The 19524-nt window shown below is 37.1% G+C and overlaps 1 protein-coding gene across 4 annotated transcripts in view; it reads left to right on the top strand.

Moving 5' to 3' along the window:
* LRP2 (LDL receptor related protein 2) overlaps positions 1-19524 on the top strand; it is a 128036-nt gene that overhangs the window by 11827 nt on the left and 96685 nt on the right. For all 4 annotated transcript variants that reach the window (XM_027810692.2, XM_055718826.1, XM_027810694.2 and 1 more), the window contains exons 2-4: positions 7085-7192; positions 9384-9506; positions 12032-12148. In XM_027810692.2, coding sequence (XP_027666493.1) covers positions 7085-7192; positions 9384-9506; positions 12032-12148 — 348 coding nt within the window. The remainder of the gene's footprint in view (positions 1-7084; positions 7193-9383; positions 9507-12031; positions 12149-19524) is intronic.

The following is a 19524-nucleotide window of genomic DNA, read 5'->3' on the forward strand; positions in this document are numbered from 1 at the left end:
TGAGCATTATTAAAATGAGATTTGATTCTTTAGTTTTAACAATGATTTTAGTTGACAGGTGTCTGTATGTACAAGAACATGCAGACAGAAAGCACAGAATATAATGTAGATTTTACTGACTCCAAAATTTATTTTTTTTTACTACTTGACAAATGGTTTTGAAAGGGAAACCATAAAAATCTGCTGTTGCTGCACTGAAATGTGGTATTTCTAAGTCCATACTGAAAGACAAAATTTTCACTTTTGTTCTTGAATTTTAAGGTGCTTTTTAATAAAAAACCGGAGAGTAAAAATTTTAAATGTAGGTATTGCGTTCTACTGTGATAAGCAAGATCCATTTATTACAGCTTCTGATACCCATCATCCTGGAATCAGGATGTGGTTTACTCAAAATTTCTTCTCCTGTGGGTATGGTGTAGCTAGCTCATTCACCTGAGATGGAAATAGACTCTGCATATCCAGGTAGGTTTACAGACAGAGACAAATAAGCAAAGATTAAATATAAGTTTCTCTTCTGTTTTCATTCCTCTTGCCCTCCTAATATCAGTTCTATTTATAATCCAGTAACCTGTAACTTTCTACATGTGAGTGGATTTTAGGAAGAGGGGCTAGATGTATGATTTTCTGCTGTTTGGTGGAGCAAACACTATTTTATTATAGTCATCAATGTGTTTCTGCTATTTTTTTGAGGAAGCTGTGCAACTGGGACTTTAGAACCCAATCTCCTAGTCCAGTTAGTGTCAGTGGAGAACCAGATGTGTTGCTTCAAGTTCAGTTCTTTATCATTTCCACATCCCTCTATAAAATAATCTGAAATAATCTGTATGATTTGTGTACCAGAAGGTTTTCTAAAATGTCTGTGTCTTTGTTTGGGGGATAGAGAGTGCATAATAAAACAATCAAATAAATGAAGTACTTCTGCACATGCATCACATGATGTTGGCATTCAGAAGAATAAATGGACTCAAATATAGAGTAGGCAATTTTTGTGAAGAGGAGTGCATTGATCACTGTTAAACACACCAGAGTTAGAGATGAAGTCACTGGCTAGGAATCCTTCCAACACCAATTGGTAGAAAGTTGAGGGCCCCTCCACAGGAAGGATCAAGATGCACGTGCCTTGTTTCTTGTGCTGCCTAACAAATATACCGGCAAACCTGAGTGTGCCTCTACTGTGACTTCTTGGAGTCATACTGGAGAAACAGCAGCATCTAAGTGTGCATCAGTGAAGAACAGTGCCATTTGGTCTTTGCTTGTGGACCTCCAGGTGAGTTCAAGTGCCTGTCATCTTTATGCTGCAAACTGTCCAGGGTATTACCCTTCTTTTTGTTGTGTATGGTGCAAGGCGTGGAGTTCTTGATCAACTACTGATTCTGTAGATGCTATTTTACTACTACTAATAATCTTATTATAGTATGTGATTAGATGATGAGTCAGTAATAAAAATGCCATACCTCCCTATTAATATTGTAGGTCTTTCTCTCTGGCACTGAAGCTCTTCTGCTTCAGATTGTCCCTTGGCTAGTCTCCTGTCCACCTATCAATCTGTATACAGAGATCTTGCAATCATGTGAAGTGGATGCAGTCTCACATTTGGACTATCTTTTGGTTGATATTGCCAGTTAATTATTTCTCTAATATAATCTGTTTTAGAGACATCTAGGTACAAAAGACATTCTGTTTTGCAAGGTCTTGTAGACTGAAGATAAATCTTGCACTGCTTTCTATAATACCTATAAATGCTTGTGTGGGCTGTGGTTTATTAATCTGTATAGTTTGCATTAAATCTAATGGAGTCTGCAGAATGTAGAAAGATTGAAAGTTAAATACCTCGAAGTATATGAAATTAGCATAAGTTTATCAGACTCTATTTTTCTTTATAGTTTAAATAATCTTTGTCCATTTGCCTATTATACTAGCTAACAGAATACTACTTTTCAGTATCACAGGGCATTTTACAATAATAAGAAAAGGTTTTTATTGAATTACGATTTTTACTTCTTTCTTCATTAGTGTGGGGAAACAGAGGTGGCATTTCCAGAGGTTCAGCTTGCCCTCCCTGAGCATTCCACAGCCTTAGGGTGTTTGACATGTAATTAAGCTAGGCAAAAATCTGACATCAAAGTGTATGGAAGGATTCTTCTAACTGCAAGGCCACTGGAGTGGGCTGTTCTGTTTGAGGGCTGAACGGGACAAGGAATAGTACCCTTTGTTGGAAGGCAGAAAGGTGGAAAAAGAGAGCTTGTGAATTATTTTTTGTTGTTAAAGTTATGTGGAAGAAGCTGGTAATGTACAGTTATTTTTCATTTATTTCTGGAAAAACTGCAGATGTATTAAAGGTGGAACTGTTCAGCTGAAAAAATATTGCCTTGAAGAGTGTTAGTTTTTTAAACACAAAAAATCTGTTGAGAGAGAGGTTTCCCGAAGTGTAAAGTAATTGCAGCAGCATAAATTTCATTTTTGAGTGGACAGTTTGAGAGTGGTACAATCTACCCTGGGCTTAATACATTTTTCATTACTTTAAATCTTTCATTCAAGCTGAACTGTTAAAGAGGTGTTAGCAATTCTCAAAGGTATTGTGAGCACAAGAAAGAAAAAATGAATGAGGGGGTTTGGAGTATTCTGTAAGGTCAGAATAGGCAGTCATGGTGCCCGTAATCTGGGGATGACAAATGTAACTCAAAAGATTTGTAGCCAAAGTTAAAAGTATGAGGGACTTCAAGGTTGAATGGGCAGGTAGAAGATGTATGAAAAGAACTACAAAAGACTAGATCTGTTCAGAGAGGAACTGAAGTGAGTCTAAAGTAATGCGGACTGGTAGAGTAAGGCACTACTGGTTTCCATTATAAGCCAAACATGATGTTCTGCTTTTAATACAAGAGGATTGAATTTAAGCTTTAAGTTTCACATTGTGCTGTGAAATGCCTGGAGCTATTAACATCTCTCTCTTCTGCTGGAGTTCCATATGACTTAATGTGACTTTGGGTAACATTCATTAGTATTCATTAGTGGTGTGAATGTTGGCTACCATCCTTCAGTGGCAGTGGGATTTGCCTTTTGCAGTGGTTTAGCTTGGATACTTCATTCTTACACAGGCAGCACCTGTTGTGCAGAACTTGTCTTGCAGAACATAAGATAATTGTACTGAATAGTGCCTGTATATTTCCTTTGGTAAGAGATACCTTTTCGTTTGCTTTTAATTTATTAAAAATAAATGTATTTCATATGGTTAGTGTTCTGTTCAATCTTTGCTCTGACAAAATCAATATTATGTTGCTTTATTTCAGTGGAAAATGACTATCAGGCATAATCTTTGAGCAAGTAGCTTACCCAGAGCCAGTAATATTAGCCACCTTGTTTTTATCGGAGTAAACTGTGAATCTTAAACATCCACTCAGGAGTCTTTTATAAACCTAGACACAGGGAACCACAGAAATTTAGTGACAAAGTTAGCATAAAGCCTAAAGACAGTAAGCACAGCAAGAAGTTTATAAATAGTGTTTTGGGCTATATTTTTCCAGTGATGCGTCTGATCTTTGGTTTGCATTTTCCAGTACTGGATTGGATTATATTGAAGATGATATCATGTATTTGTTTTTTCCTTGGTGTTTTCCTGAACATTGAGCATTGAAACAGATCTTTATCTTTCATAATTATTTTTGTTAATGCCCAGAGATTCTTCTTCATATATGTTGTGGTGTGATTCATAAGGTCTGCCATGCATTTGTTTTGTCTGTATTTTAGTGCTTTAATCAAAGCCAAAAGACTAAAATGGAATTATAGTAAAACTAGAGCAACATAAAAAAATCAATAATTTCTGAATTTTGAACTTTCAAAAGTCACCTAGATTCTTTTCTATTAGCAAATCTTAAGCATGTCAGTGAAGACTAACTGTTTTACTGCTTGTTTTTAAACTCAGTGCTTATTTGCTCCAGGAATCCCGCTAACAGGATTCTGTTTGCCTGAAAGAGGTGTCTGGTTTTATCAGCATCTGTCAGGGTAAATCAGAATTTCTATGGAAGTTAGTTCATTAGTATTAATTTTGGCAATATCTGACTGATTCATGAGCTGTCTTGCCATTAAAAAATTAAATCACTTACTGAAAGCAAAACCTTCCAGAAAATTTCTAATGACTATCCTTCAGTGAATTGAGGCTTCAGATAATGGCAACAAACAAGTGGATACCTCTTGTCTTCTGACAGTCCCTGCTGTTGCCGAAACCCAGGTGCTGCAGGCTCACATTGCAAAGCATATGCCAATGGAAATAGTCCTTTTGCTTCCTCTGTGGATCAGTTACTAGTCAGCATGTGTAATGCCTGTAACATTTTTAATTTAATTAACACTGTTTAAAATGCATAACTAAAATCATAGTAACTAAATCACAATTCTTCAAATATCCTAAGTTTCCACTACTTGGTTTTAGCAGAATATATAGAGTTAAGTTATGAGAAAATGGTCTGTGTAGTTGTTTATAGTAACAAACCTGTTTATTGCTGACATAGTTATTTTTTAGTTCTGGATATTTTTCTGGATATTTGTTGCAGTGATTTTGTAATCATGCATTTTTCCCCTGATTACTTTCTTCTTTATCAAAGTTAGAATTGTTTTTGTTTGCAGTTGAAACACAAGCTTTTTAGAATCATGGGTGAGATGTGCCCTTGGTACTGCAGGTTGCTTTTACTTCTTCCCTAGTACTAATTTTCAGAGATCGTCTTTTTAATGAATTAACATCATCTGCTATGTAATTTTATTTGTTCTAAAGATAATACAAAACAATGATAAGCGAAATAGTCTTTTGTATTTTTGGTAGTTGTTTCAGAGCTCTTTGCCTTCAGTTGTAAGTAAGTGTGAAAGATAACATTTGAAAAGCCTAATGCCATAATTACATGAATTATAATGAGTCTGCTGAAGAATTGTATAAATGGACATTGATACAACATTTACTGTATGTAGATGTGAGCAACTTTATAATTCAGCAAAGTATTACAGGGGGTAGGAGAACTGTGTGATTTGCAGATTTTCTGTTAACATTCAATTACCATTTCTCATACCGTACAAAGTCTGCTATGCTTATAATGCTTTCTAAAAAGCTTATTGGTGTTATTTCCTCATTTTATTACTATAAGGGTATGTTTAACTGTAGTAACTTAATACCAGATAGGCAAAATAGCAGTGTTGTACATAGTGCTTGGATTTTTTTTGCTAGTTATTATGTAGAAATAATATTCAAATTGCTCATATTGCTTGTTTATGAGCATCTGTTTAATTAGGAATTCTAATCATGTGGATGCAGATTTCATTCTGTATTGTAACTTCTTTTTATGTAAGTGGCTGTGAATATTCCAGTGGTTTTGAATAGCATTAATATACTAAATATACAAGTAAATGTAGTATTTGCTTTGCATAGTAATTCCAATTGATAAATGGTGGTTTATGTGTGTTTATTAGAGCTTTAACTGCTAATCTCATATAGAAATGTTGCTTTGTAGGGCAAAATTCAGTGAGAGGGCCTGGGATTCCAGAGTGAACTTGTACATTCCTTCAGGGCATTTTTGCAAGGGAGGTTGTTGTGTTTTAAAGGTAGTTGATAAGAGACCTGCACCACCAACCCCAGACCTGCACCACCAACCACCATCATGCATTAGTCTATAGAAGGTATTTGGGTGAACATACTCCTGTACCACTCCGTACCACCATTTATCCAAGTGAAATTTTTGACCATTTGCAGGATACATTATAAATCAGGATGTCACTACCAGACAATCAGATTTGAACATTCCTTGCATAAAGTAGCTTGCCTATATCCCTTAGGAATACATCACTTAACTGTGTTTATGTGACAGTGTTGATATGCCTGGTTTTACATGAAAGTTAGGGTATCGTGTTATTTATGTCATCTTGAATTCAAAAAGTAGGTGGTTGTGCTTTATGTATACTGAGGTTATCTTCTCTGGACAAATTACTCAGAATAATTGAAAGAAGTAGTTTTATTGTATGGCTATTAATTAAATCAGGAAACAGGATTTTTTTTCTTCAGAGTTGGATTTTGCTACTACCTCAGGTTTTTTCAGTGTTCCCTTCTCTGAGGTGCTGACAACAGATTAACATGAAACAGAGCTCTGTTGAACCTAATTATGTTATAGCTCATTGTTTTGGGGACCTATAAAAACTGTTCACTCCCTTTTTATGAGGCTGTAGTAACAACGAAAGGCCATAAACAGTGCATTTTCTCTTTCCTATGGGACTGGAGATTTCATTAGTCGACTCTTAATAAAGGCCTGATCCAGCTGCATTTACACCTGGGAATGAATGCTTCTTTATCAGGTCTTAATCCTTAGTAGGTCAAGCAGGAGGGAATGACAGCAGGATAGCTTTTGATCAGCCATAACTGTCTGGAAGCTTAATTTCTTTTTAAATTATTTGCTATTCAAATGTTGACTGAAGACATACTTTCCTGTACTTCAGAGGAAAGATTTTAAATATTAGGGCATTATTAAACAAAACAAAACTGAGGTCTTTCTATATGTTTAAGCAGTCACTCCTGGAAAAAGATTTCCACGTCAGCTAAAGGGATTATTATTTTTTTTTTTTTAATCCTCAGAGAGTCTGGGGAGGACTAATGTTTAGACCTTAGAAATAATGTAGAAAATTATACCATACCTTGATTTAAGCCTATACTGCTTCTGAATTTTAAATTGATACATTCCTGCTAAATAGGTTTCTGTAGTGTAGGTGCTCCTCTGACACTTGTTTGGATTATTTTTATTTTTGTGTGTGTTTGTATAATTTACAAATATTAAAATTATGGAAATTTTCTAACAATTTAGTTGGGACAAATCCTGTAAGATTTGGAGCTGGTTCTGTTCTTTTTTTGGTTGACTGGGTGCATAGAGATCTTTTTTATATATATACTTATATATACTTTATATATACTTTATATTTTTGTATTATTATAACATTATTTTCTCTCTGTTCCACGCTGTAGGGGGCTGGATAGATTACGGTTGTCTGACAGGAATGCACTCCACTGTCTGTTTTTATGCTGGTACTGCTAACCTGCTTGTTGCTCTGCTTTACCCTGCAGGATGTGAGCGGGGGCAGTTTCGCTGTGGAAATGGCCGCTGTATTCCTGCAGATTGGAGGTGTGATGGGGCTAGAGACTGCTCAGATGATACAGATGAAGCTGGCTGTCGTAAGTGAAACAACTATACCACAACTTCTTTGTAATATAAGAAACAGTGAGATCCCAGTGTGCTCAACTGTACCTGTGGTACAAGAATGAATATTGGAGGGGGAGAAAACTCCTAATTGTCTTGAGATGACTGGAGAATCTACTTAAGAATCATATTTCTTGAGTCCATTGGCTTAGGTAGTCAGAAAATCAATAATGCTCAACCTCTAACATGACTTAGCCTTGTCTTAAAAATCTGAGTGCCCAACAGTGACATTTCATTTGATGACTAATGTTCCAAGTAGGTGTAGAAATATATTGTATTCTATTACTGTGGTAATCCTGAATGTTGGATGTACATACAGCTACCCACCAGCATCACTTGAGCTCCAAATCTTTGGATCTTTCAGGCACTAGAAAACAAGCTGTACCTACTGTACTTTAAGTAGAGTCTTGGTTAGTTGTCTAGATAGAGTTGGTTGTGTTATCTTCGGTGCCAGCAGCTCAAAGACAATTGCATTCAGATGGGCTGTAATATCCATGCCCAAAGATTCTCTCAAGCAGAATGTTAAAAAGTTGTGAAAATGAAGAAATTCCTTCCACAGTCTGTTTTCAGGAACTCACCTGTATTGTACCTTGTTGGTTCTAATGTTCTTTGAGGTCTTGTGGGCTGGTGCAGTTATCAGCCCACTTACTGATTTAGGCCAGTTTTTGCCCCTCAGCTGATGAGGAGTGAGAAAGACTGATTTATGTTGGTTCTTTTCATGCTGTATTGTTTCTTTACTGCTTGACCCATATAATAATTGGAGGTCATTCTCATAGCTTGGCAGTCTGATTTGTTGCTTAGCAGTTCAGCTAGCTCCAAAACCCAGTGTAGTTCTGGATGAAGGATGCCTTGAATTGGCAAAACAAAATGGTGTTGTCCTATAGTGTGCTATTTCAACTTAGTTCTGAACTGCAACTGGAAAGAACTTCGAACAAGGTGTGGGTAAAATTCATGTTGATTTTGTGAAAGACAAAAACCTTCCCAACACTTAATATATTTTTCATGTTATAAGCATGAAGTTGAGTTGTTCTCATTTTCATACCTGTGATGAATTAGGAAGATGAAAATTAAACTTTTCAGTTTTTTCCAGTTAATTGTGCTTTTCAAAACGATGTGTTAATGTGCTGTATGTAGTAGGGCATGTAAGTGTCTAGGAAGATAGTTTTAAACTGTTTAAAACTGGCTTAAAGTTAAAATCATCTAACAAGATTATTTTTTGGTTCTTAAAAACAGGAATTGAAAAAAGTATACATGAAGTTTATGGTCGTCTGTAGTATGTGATCAATTTTATCTCTTTGATTACTTTACCTCTAATGTAATTTTGTACTTCTAAACTCTAAATCTTCAAAGTGATTTAATTTTCTCCCTTGATGCTTTTGTTTTCATTGGTAGTTGTGCTTGCATATCATCTCATGAGCACAAAGTGTTTCTAGTTGACTTTGCAGTACTGTAAAAACATGATCTTGAGAAAAAAGATGGTTAATCTTTTTACTAAGTCCTAGTGGACTGTGTTATGCTAGTGATTCTATCCCAGGAGTATTAACTAGGGATGGAGTAACCTGTAACACAGTTTTAAAAATTTATTTTGATCTTTCTTTCTAATGGCTCCCTGTTCTTTGTCTACTTGAAAAGTACAGAGTGGAGGTGGGACAACATTCAGATTGTCCTGACCTGACCCTCACTTTTGCCTCATGAATTCACATAGAAGAGTCATGAGCTAGTGCTGAATGATCACCTTCCTACTAGGGATGGAGCAGCTGAGGCGGAGTGAGAGCAATTGAGCAGACCCCTGTGAGACTTGGGAAGCTATAGCGTGACTCCATATATAAATGAAAAAAACCCAGAGGCTCTGCCAGAGGGTGATTCAGAGCATTAAGCTTTTGCTGTGACCTGCCTTCTAGAGTAGCCTATGTCTCCAGGGGAGGATACAAACCGGAAGGTTCACATGCAGGAATTCACTAAACTGAATTTTGCCTTTGAGCATCCTTCTGTTGGTTCACTTTCCCCTCACTGCTCTGTACATTTTCTTTGGTTTGTCAAATGCTTCATGTATTTGGTGGAAGTTACAGTCTTAACCTTAAGTCTTTTCCCTTATTTAATTGTTTTCTTTAAAAGTGCTTTCCCAGATGTCTGTGAAATGACAGGTTTTTTCATTACTTATGCTAGCACAACCTACCTGTGAGGGAAATCAGTTTCAGTGTCAGACTGATGGTGAATGTATCCCCCAGTCATGGGTTTGTGATGATGAGGAGGACTGTGAAGATGGCTCAGATGAGCATCAACAATGTCGTAAGTATTTATGTTGTAGCATCTTTCTGAAATAAGGTAATTCACATAGCAGCATATTGAGAACACACAGGAACAAACCTGCTCTAAGTACAGCTTTTACCAGAAGAGTCTCTCTAAAGTAGTTTCTAGAAATGAGATCATCTGAAGTAGGTAAAATACAGAAAATGTGTCCAAAATGTCATCTCCAGGTCTTGAAATCTGAAAATTACTGATGTTTCAGTTAATTAAAAAGAGGGAAAAAAAGGAGAAAAAGATACAGTGCATATTAGTTTTATAGTCGATACAAAATTTACTAGTTCCAAAAATGGTGAAATATACGTAGTACTCTGATGTCCAAATACTGTCTCAGTCACAGAAAAAGCTGCTTTCTTCACTGCATAACAAAATTCACAGTGACATCTCACAATTTTATATATATATTAAAAAGTTCATTTCTTCTGAGAAAAATTTTGAAATTCTGATGTATAAAAAGGGAGGAATTATCAGTCAGTTGGAATAAATATTGCTAAAGATTCTTGTACCATCTTCAGTGATGCTATTTAATGACATTATTACTTAAAATGACCACAGCTGTTCTTTCTCCTATTCTCATAGGAGTAATACTAAAAGTCTTGGTATGGGGTGAAAGTCTACTCTTTCGTTATCGTTTGGACAGCTTAAACTCAAGACATAGTTCCTATTAGTATTTCACTTTAATATGCTAAACAGTGTATTATCATGTTTAAATTGCTGTTTTCAACTAAAGTGTTTAATGTTCTCTGCATACTTTAGAGCAAAGAAATCATTTAGCAGCCTAACTGCCAATAGCCATAGTCTTTGTCTTTTTTCAATATCGACAATAAGATAAACATTGATAATAAAATATGTTACTCTTGAATTTTGTGACTAAGCAGTTCAAGGGCTACATACAGTTAAGTACGTGCTGAAGTGATGAACAGTGAACGGAGATGATTATTGCATCAAATTACATCGTCTGTGTTATTGCATAAGACAGGAAGAACAAGTGTAGTGTTCTGAAGAACCAATTTCCTGCTACTTCTAGTGTTAGAAGTTACTTTAAGTGATGAGGATAAGATTAATTTATTTTCCTTTTGATTCTATGTATAATTTTTGAATAACTTCTTTAAACTGAACAACTCTGGAACTACTCACTAACCCGCTTGATTCTTGGGAGATTCATAGGTTAAAGTTTTGGAAGGGTTTTGCTCGTGGACTTGGTTAGTGCTTTTATGTCTTGATACTTGTTCCCACTGAGGATGGAAAAAATTGGAACTAAGGTTAACTGACTTTTGTTCCTCTCTTCCTCTCAGAAGGTGTCAGCACAACTGCTGGTTATGTTTTAACTAAGGAATACGTAGATACAAAATGTAAAATGAGCAACAGCTTGGAGTTGACTTTTGAATTGGATCACTGTACTGGTCACCATGCACTGGTTAATCATGAGTGTTGGTAACTATACAGTGGCACTGTGCTGCTGCTGCTGCTGGTTTTGAGCCATCTTCTGGTATTTGTCCTTATTCTTCTAAAGGGACTTTTTACCTCTGGGCTTGGGAATCCTGAGGAGCTTTTCCTTCTTGAAATGGTAATTTTTTTTCCTGAGAAAAATGGCTGACAGCTCTGGAAGTCACACATGCAGAATTAAAACAATTTTAGTTTACTTCACTGTCTTGCTCTTGTTTTTCCTCATGACACTAGTCATCAGCACCAGTAGCTGATCTTACTTTGGGAACACGGCTGACAGAAGAAGGAATAGAGAGCCCCTGTAAAGCAGCACACCAGATGCCAGTGTATAGACTGGAGTGATGTTGAGATATAGCATGAGTTTGAAAGAAGCAAATGTGCAGGTGGCAGAAGGGAGGGAAAGTTAGCAATAATTTTGCCCTTCAGCTATATCTTCACAGATCCAATTAATTTGCCTAAGAATAACAGAGTTCAATTTAGCTGTAGTGGAATGAAAGTGGAACTGGAGTTTTATGTGGCTCCTTTTCACTGACACAGCTGTCATGAGACAAGACATAATCATCCTTGATCCTCTGTTGGTTATGAAAGTAAAATATTCCTGACTCTTGAGGTCCTGGCTGTATTAGAAAGCAGTGTCTTACCTCCAGCTCTGCTGTGTTTACATTGTAGCATTCTAGTTGACCCATTAACTTCCAGTTACTGACAAGATTTTGACCCACTAAACAAAATAATAGAGAAAACTTGAAAATGGTAAGAATTAATAATTTAATCTTTTGAGCAGAACAATTATAGGGAGGTAAATTTTAACTTAGAGGTCAACCCCTTCAGTCAAGAAAAGCAGTGACCTTGCAGGCTACAGAAGACCTCATAGAGCTATGTCATCTGCTGTGTGCTTGTCAAGTGTTCTTCAATCTCCTTGAGTACACAAAGGTACTAGGGGGAGAAAGTCTTACGCTAATGTTTGTCAGAAGGATGAAGTAGTTAAAGAGAAAGATGGAAGATATTTTTCTGCGTAAAAATTCTTGGTTGGTGGAAAAGACTGATGGAGTGCCTGTTTCTTGCAGCGGGAAGGACATGCTCAAGTCAGCAGTTCACATGTTCAAATGGACAGTGTATCCCAAGTGCATACTGGTGCGATCGAGTAAAGGACTGCACTGATGGAACAGATGAAAGAGCCTGCCGTGAGTCTTACCTATTAGCACTAGATCTGTTTTCATCTCATCTCTCTGTGGCATTTTAATAAACTTGTAAGATTAAAGGGCTTGTTGATGGACAGGATGACCACAATATGCTTCTTGTTAACAAGAGTTTAATTTCAGATTCTTTGGTGTATTAGAGCTGGTGTTCTGATACAGATTGCAGAACTCTACCATAGGATCAGGGCTTCTTGTTTGTCATTTTCTGAAAGACAATTAATATTGCATTGGAAAAACCCAACCATTTTAAAATGGCTTTAAGCCTTGGGAGACTCAGAGCTAACTTTGCCAAAGTTTTTCATATACTTTTTGCATACACCTTATGAAATCAGTGGTAACTATAACCTGTATAGAAAAGCAGAATTTGACCTCTGCTCACTTCTTTGAGGGACCATGACCCTTTCAAAAGCATTTGTGTTCTGGGCTGCAGTTTCCTGTGGAGATGCAGTGGTATTGGGTCATATTATATTCAGATAAGCTGTTTATATTGTGCCAGCAAAATGCAGATAGACAAGTATGTTTTTTCAGTTTTAACTTCCCCAGAGTTGAGGCTGCCTGACTGGTGACAGACTCCCTAGATCCTGGCCTAGGTTGAATACTGATGGAAAGGACAGCTGGCTACAGAATAGAGATCACATTTTTCAGAGAGGTTTTTGCTTAACACCTACACAACAGTGTGCAACAGCATGTCTGGTCATTGTTAGTATTAAGGAGAAGCTTTACATGTGTCATGAGTGACATGTAACATGTGAGCTGCTATTCCAGCTGTTAGAACTTAGTGTGCCTTTGGGAAAAAGGCATAACTGTAAACTTTGCTCAGAACCAGACCTGGGGAAGAGACTAGGATGCTAAGGAATGGATAAAGAAGCAAGAAATAAAATGTTGCTAATGGCTGCACTTGGAGAAAAAAAGGGCATATGCACATGCTGCGTAAAGGAAAACTAGCATATTAGGTGGTCAGCTAGCTGCTAGCGTGTTTAGTCACAAGTGGCTAAAATGTGCGGTCTGTTAGAATGAAAGGTGATTTAGAACTATATAGTACTCTGGTATAAAAGGTTGCTGAGATATCTGACTTGGAACTTCTCCATGTGATAGACCCACAGCCAATTTTGAAGTCACTAGCACAAATGGCTAAAAGCCAAGATCCAAAGTACGTCATATCATTGCTGTAAGAATATCTTCTGTAACTTGACACTTTTTCTCTTAAAGTTTAGAGGAAGAAAAGAGATTGATAACTTAATTTAGCAAATCTATGATAGATAAAATAATATCCTGAATATATTTATTTAAAATATGCATTACCTGTGAATTAAGTAAGAGGGATTGTTCAACAGCTCCAAGAAATCTGTGATTAGTCATTGAATACAATGTGGAACAGCCAGATGAAATGGTGTGATCATTATAATGCAGTGAATCTGTGTCAAATGGGAGTGGAGTCCTAAAAACAATACTCATAATACTTTCTTCAGACTAGAAGCTGCTGTGATGTTTGAAAATTGAAGTGCACGTTTTATTTCATGTTTAACATTCTCAACTAAGTAAATTAAAAAGGCAGTTTGGAAAGGAGACTCTAGATAACATAACAGTAGTGCTCTATTGCTATGTGGGAAACCCAGTTGTTGCTGCATCAGCGAGTAGGCCCCATGACTGTTGTGAAGGCAGCATATTTAGCCTCAGGGAGAGAGGGACTGCCTGATGTCATTCAACAGCCTCTACTCTGGTTTATTAGAATATGTGTTGACAGTCTCTCTAAGACAGAAGAATGACTGTGACTTGGAACATTGCAAGCAGGAGGGTCAGACTAAAGAAATGTGATGTGCTGAAGACAAGACAAACAAGAAGAGTGTAATGACAAGGCGCTTCCAGAAAGACTGGTTAATTTTATTACCTCTCTGTCTTTGCAAGACCTGGAACTTTAAACAGAAGCCATAAGACAAAATGAGTAATTTGGTGATTTTATTATTAACTCTACATTAAGGATTAGCGTAAGTGTTAGATTTTACTATTTTGAAGCAGATTCTAATACTTGCTTTGAATATTAGTTTTCCCCACTGTTTCATCCATTTCCTTTTTCACACTATCTGATACAAACAAATATAAGAGGAATACTGCTATTTTTGCCTTATCCTTTGTAATTATTTTCCCCTTATTTAATTTGCATGAAAAGGTTTCATAAATAAAATGAACATGGACATCCATGGACAATGAAAGAAAAAAGGTATTTAGAACTGATTCTGTTATTTCACAGAGCATAACAAAATGCAAATTTATTATGTCTGTTTACAAGGTATAAACCTTGCACAAACTGATCTGTCTGGAAGCAGATTTAGTTTGTAAGGAAGATAGAGTTTCGTTGCTGCATAACTTAGGTTATTTAAGAAATAAGAAACTGGTCAAATGCAAAATGTCACCAGTATGAAGTAACTCTACAATTAAACATACAAAAAAATAGAACAAAGGAATTTAAAGCCTTAGTCCATTTTACTGCTAATGAGATTAACAGCAAGGGAAAACTACCCATGCAGAGGCTAAGATAAACATCAGAACAATGTTTCAGTTACAAGTCATATAATTAGTGTATTGAGGCTGTTTTAATTTCGTAAAATGATGGGTCTTTATTTTCTTTAAATATATATCTATATCAGGTTGCTATTCCAGCTTTTTTAGTAGTCAGCATCTAACAAATACTTTCATTTTAAAACTTTAGAAATGTAGAATGAAATAGCAGACTATTTGAGGTACCAAATACTTTTTGGGAGTAAGCAGCCAATACTGGTGTTATTTTTCTGTGTTACGTACTTTATTTCTTTTAATTAAAGGTAGAATTCTCTCTTACGCCTCAGCTTTGTAATTGAAAAATGAAAATCCCAGCCACATTCATTTTGCTTTATTGTGACTGTTAGAATAACCTTCCTGGCAGCTGAGCAGTACACTGAGGCTATGAGGGAGAAAGGGAGAGTATTTTAAAGACATGTTTGAGGCTGATTGGCTGAGTGTTGGCCCAGAAACTGGATTTTTTTAACTCTATTTTTGAGGCTGAGTCGCTGCCATGGGTCAGCTGCCTAACCTGTCAATTCCTGCCTCATATTTGCTATGCTAAATAGCTGTTGTGATCAGGAAATGGGCAGCCAGGTCTGGGATGAATTTGTGCAAATCAGGGTGAAAGTGAACAAAGATCAAGAACTGAAGAGATCATAAGGGATGTAGTCTAAGAAAAAAGAAAAGGGCCATGGTCAAAGGTGAATGTTCTTGATGTTGGACAAATTCCATGTAACAGCTACAGGACAAGGCAGAAGTTCAGGCTGAAGGAAATAGCTCCACCAGTGAGAGTTTGGGACAGGCGAGAAGCAAAACTGGAGCAGGGTAAGGAAGGCCACCAAAGACTAGTGTGTCAGGGATTAAAATCGGGAATTAAGGTCAGGATTGAGGGTCTGGTCAGTCTGCCAGCTCTAAAAGCGTTTTGGTAGTGAACACTACCTGATACCATGTAGCTCACAGCACCCTTCGGCTTGGGGTAAGTCCTCCTCCTGGTCTCTGTGATAGACTGTAAGCTGTCTGGGCAATGATTTGCCCGCTGTGAGGTGGTGACTCATGGCAGTGAGTCAAAGGATTTTAATTAATTTTATTTTGTAAAATGTTGTTGCAATAAAAGAATAGGAATAAATAAATACATAAATGAAAGTAGGAAATTGCCCCCCTTTTTTCTTTCTCCTTTTTGTAACATGGGTTAGGATTGCAGAAGGTTACACTTCCAACTCTGTGATAGAAATCAGTATCTGCTGAATCAGATATCAGTTGCAACTGTTTCCAGTTACTGTTTTGTATGGATTTATTTCTAGTTTGGAGAATGTAAGTGTTAGGCAGAGAGCAAAATAATGTAGGTGTAACAATTCCTGTGACAGAGCTTTCAAGCATCTTGTACATGTGTACACTGAAACATGCCATTTAGATGTGTTTGCAGCTATTGCCCCAAAACGGTTTGCGGGTTACAAGGAGCAAGGTGCCTCATTTGTCATTTGTGCTGGCGTTTGCCAATTGTTTGTGGTTTGCAACTGAAGTGCCAGATACCACAGGAGACAGATTGTGGAGAAGTGTTTTGGCCGAGAAGGAAATGCACAAGAGGAAGGGGAGAGAAAGAAGAGCTCGCTTTCCCCCTGAGCACTGGAATAAACATAGCTGGATTTCCCTCTGTTTTCACAAAGCTCATATTATCTTCTAGGAAATGTGATCACTAGGAAAAGATCTCTTCTTTTCAGTTTTCTGTAGTTAACCAAAGGTTTTTGGGAGGAAAAGGTAAAGGAAGCAATGTTCATGTTGGAGGAGGCTCTTCACAATTAAAAGCAAGGTGAAAGAAAACAGTGTTTGTATCTTTCTGTCCCTTCACTTTTCTCTCCTAATCCCATGTTCAGTTTTACACTATCGCCTTTCACTCTCTCATCCTGTACAGCTGTATTTCAGACCTCCTTAGATGCAAACTACCTACCTTGTCATCCTTTTAACATGGACTCTTACCCTTCCTTTTTAGCTCTTTCTAATCTATCTGTCACTGACCTAGAAATAAAACATGTCTCACTCCCTGGAAGAGAACCCTTCCTTTAGTTTTTGCATAGTTCCACGTCCCTCACAGAGCACTGACCTTTCTTCTATGTGCCCCCTAGAACAGAGAGAATATCATCAACTTCTCTGATCTGTATCAGTTCCTGGATAGCAGCTATGCTTTTTTATAGCCAAAATGCATTGCTCTGGGATCAGGTGTGTACAGAGAAATCTTAGTTAAGAAAACCCAAACAAAACAACAGTCAGATAAAAGCTAGGAAACGTTTATTATGCAAGCCCCAAATGCAATGACTAATGTAAGATCTTCACACTTAAATTCAAACTACCATGATACTCTCTTTCCAGACTTTTTTTGCTAGAGAGCTTTTCATTAAGTTAGATTGTATAGGCCTTCCAGATTAGGGGTTTCATCCCATTCCTACCCTCCCCACTGCCAAGGCCCAGATTCTTTTCCTATTCAGAACTTTACAGTTGGTGATAGGTAGTACGAGAACTCGACTCACTCATTGCTAATATTTTCTAAATTTTGGAGAGAAAGCATTTTGCAACTGCAAGAACAGGCACTTCATGTTCAGATTTCCTAGTATTATTATGAATTTCTGTTTTGGCTTTCTTCATTCCCTCAATGCTGTCAGAGTCTAGCACAGACACAATGCCATAGGTGCATCTTGTGTGTGATTGCCACAGAGGCCTTAGCTAGAAGCAGTTAGAAAGTGTAGCACAGTGTCTGGCCCTCTCAGAAGCTGGTATTTCTTGCTCGATTCTTGTATCTTTGCTACTTCTCCCATATAAGTGTGGATGGTGATCCCAGCTACTGTGGAACTGTCCTGGTAGCACAGATGCTCCTGAACTGGAGTGCAACTCACAGCTTTGCTATTATCCATGAGGATTAGTTCTTAATGCTCCAAATAATTAAATTTATTAAAATAGTATGCTATAAGGTACAAAGAGTACAATGTACAATGCAGTGAAAAACTTTCAGATGAGTGAGAAACCTGTGATCAGAACTATAATTTACTAACCTGGTCTTTAGGCAGGGGACTGGGACTGGGATTACCTGTACAGAGTTTGAAAGTTAAATTAATCTCCATCAAGCTTTTCAAAGAATGTTCTTGCCTCTGCAACTACAATTAAAATAAAGAATCTGTGCACCAAGCAGATTTGAAAAGAAAATAAAGAAAAAGTATTTGTTCACATTCTGGTCAACCACCTATGTAGTCAAAATGCATATTTTCAAGCATCATCAAAATGTCTTTACTTACTGCTCTGCTTGGTATTTTTATAATGATTTGCATTTGTACACTAGATTTTATATATAATAAAGATTTTTCCAGGCCGAGGCATTCTCCAGGCTTGCTGCAGGAGAGAAAACTTTGACAAACTATCCCTTTTTCTAAAGGTTTGAGAAAATCTTAGTACTGGCTAGATACTTATTTTGCCTGGCCATTCTTGAAGAAACAGGCAGTGCAAGCAATGGGTCCTATCTGTTTGATGGTCAGTCTATCAGAAACAGTTTGGAACATCACTGCAGGTATTTTTGTGGAATGGGAAGAAAGATGAGTAAAATTACAAACCATCCATTATAAATACTCTTAAAAGCTTTCCCACTTCAGTGCATTTACAAACCAAGTACCTTTTAATATTCTTTTTCTTATATGTGCTCCATCATCCTAAGTGATTCTATGATTCTATTTTACTTACTGTACCCTTGTACTGCCATAGCTATTGCCTGCTATGCCATAGAACTCCTGGAACTGTGATGCCTTCTCTGCTTCCAGGCAGGGAAGAAGCATTGATTCCACAGTGAGCTTAAAATGCAGCCCCAGGTCAGGACTGCCTTTCTTTCTGTAGGCAGTTTAGATTTCAGAATCCATGTTGTTTCCAAAGCTTTAGGAGTTGTTCATAAGCCCTACCCAAGCAAGAAACGCATGAGATGTATGTGTTACAAGGGAGTCTGTCTGATTAGAAGTGGGGCTAAATAATGCTAATCAAGTTTAGGGCATGTGTTGGCATTGTCATTGCAGACTTCTGGAATGGAAGGTCTAGAAACTAGCGCTAGAAGGCCACAGGTAGGAACAGTGCAGCTGGAACCCTGATAAACTACAACTGCTGTTCTCTGATTGAGATAACCGTTCTTTGACGAACGCACTGTTCCTACTTGTCACTTGCAGACTTGTATTAATTGCAGTGACAATGAATTAAACGTAAATGAATCAACTGGGGACATAGTCGTAGTGGGTGTCAACACAGCGGTTTATGCTCTCATATCAAGAACTTAACAGTTAAAATTATGTGAGCCTATTTCATAGGTGGTTGAAGTTTAGTGGGAATGTGATGATATGTAGAACAGCAGAAACAAGCAAAACAGTTTGCCACTGCCTGGAAAAATTGCGGCTTGTCTGAGTTCTGCTTGAGTAATTTTGTAATCTGTGTTTTGAATTCCAAGAGTATGAATGAAAAAGTGCCTAAGTGAGAGCCTTCTCTATCTGCTTTATCCCATTTTACTTCCATACTAGTTAGTAAGAATTCAAACTGAAAATCTAAAAAATGAAAAATGAAATTTGGTTATTCTGCTTCTTGAGTTCACTTACCTACTTGTATTTCTTTATAGAGGCAGAGGTTCAATAAATCTCACTTCAAAAAATAATTATTTACTTTCATACTTGCCATTTGCCTGAAATAAGTAACTTTTGTCTACACGGCAGTAAGCTAAACTAAGCACTTACTCTCCTGCTCAACTCTAGCAGGTGCACACGCTTAACTTGTTGGATACTTCCACTAAACTCACTGGTTGCTTGTAGTTA

The sequence above is a fragment of the Falco cherrug genome, chromosome 8 (assembly GCF_023634085.1).
Source record: "Falco cherrug isolate bFalChe1 chromosome 8, bFalChe1.pri, whole genome shotgun sequence".
Taxonomy (NCBI): domain Eukaryota; kingdom Metazoa; phylum Chordata; class Aves; order Falconiformes; family Falconidae; genus Falco; species Falco cherrug.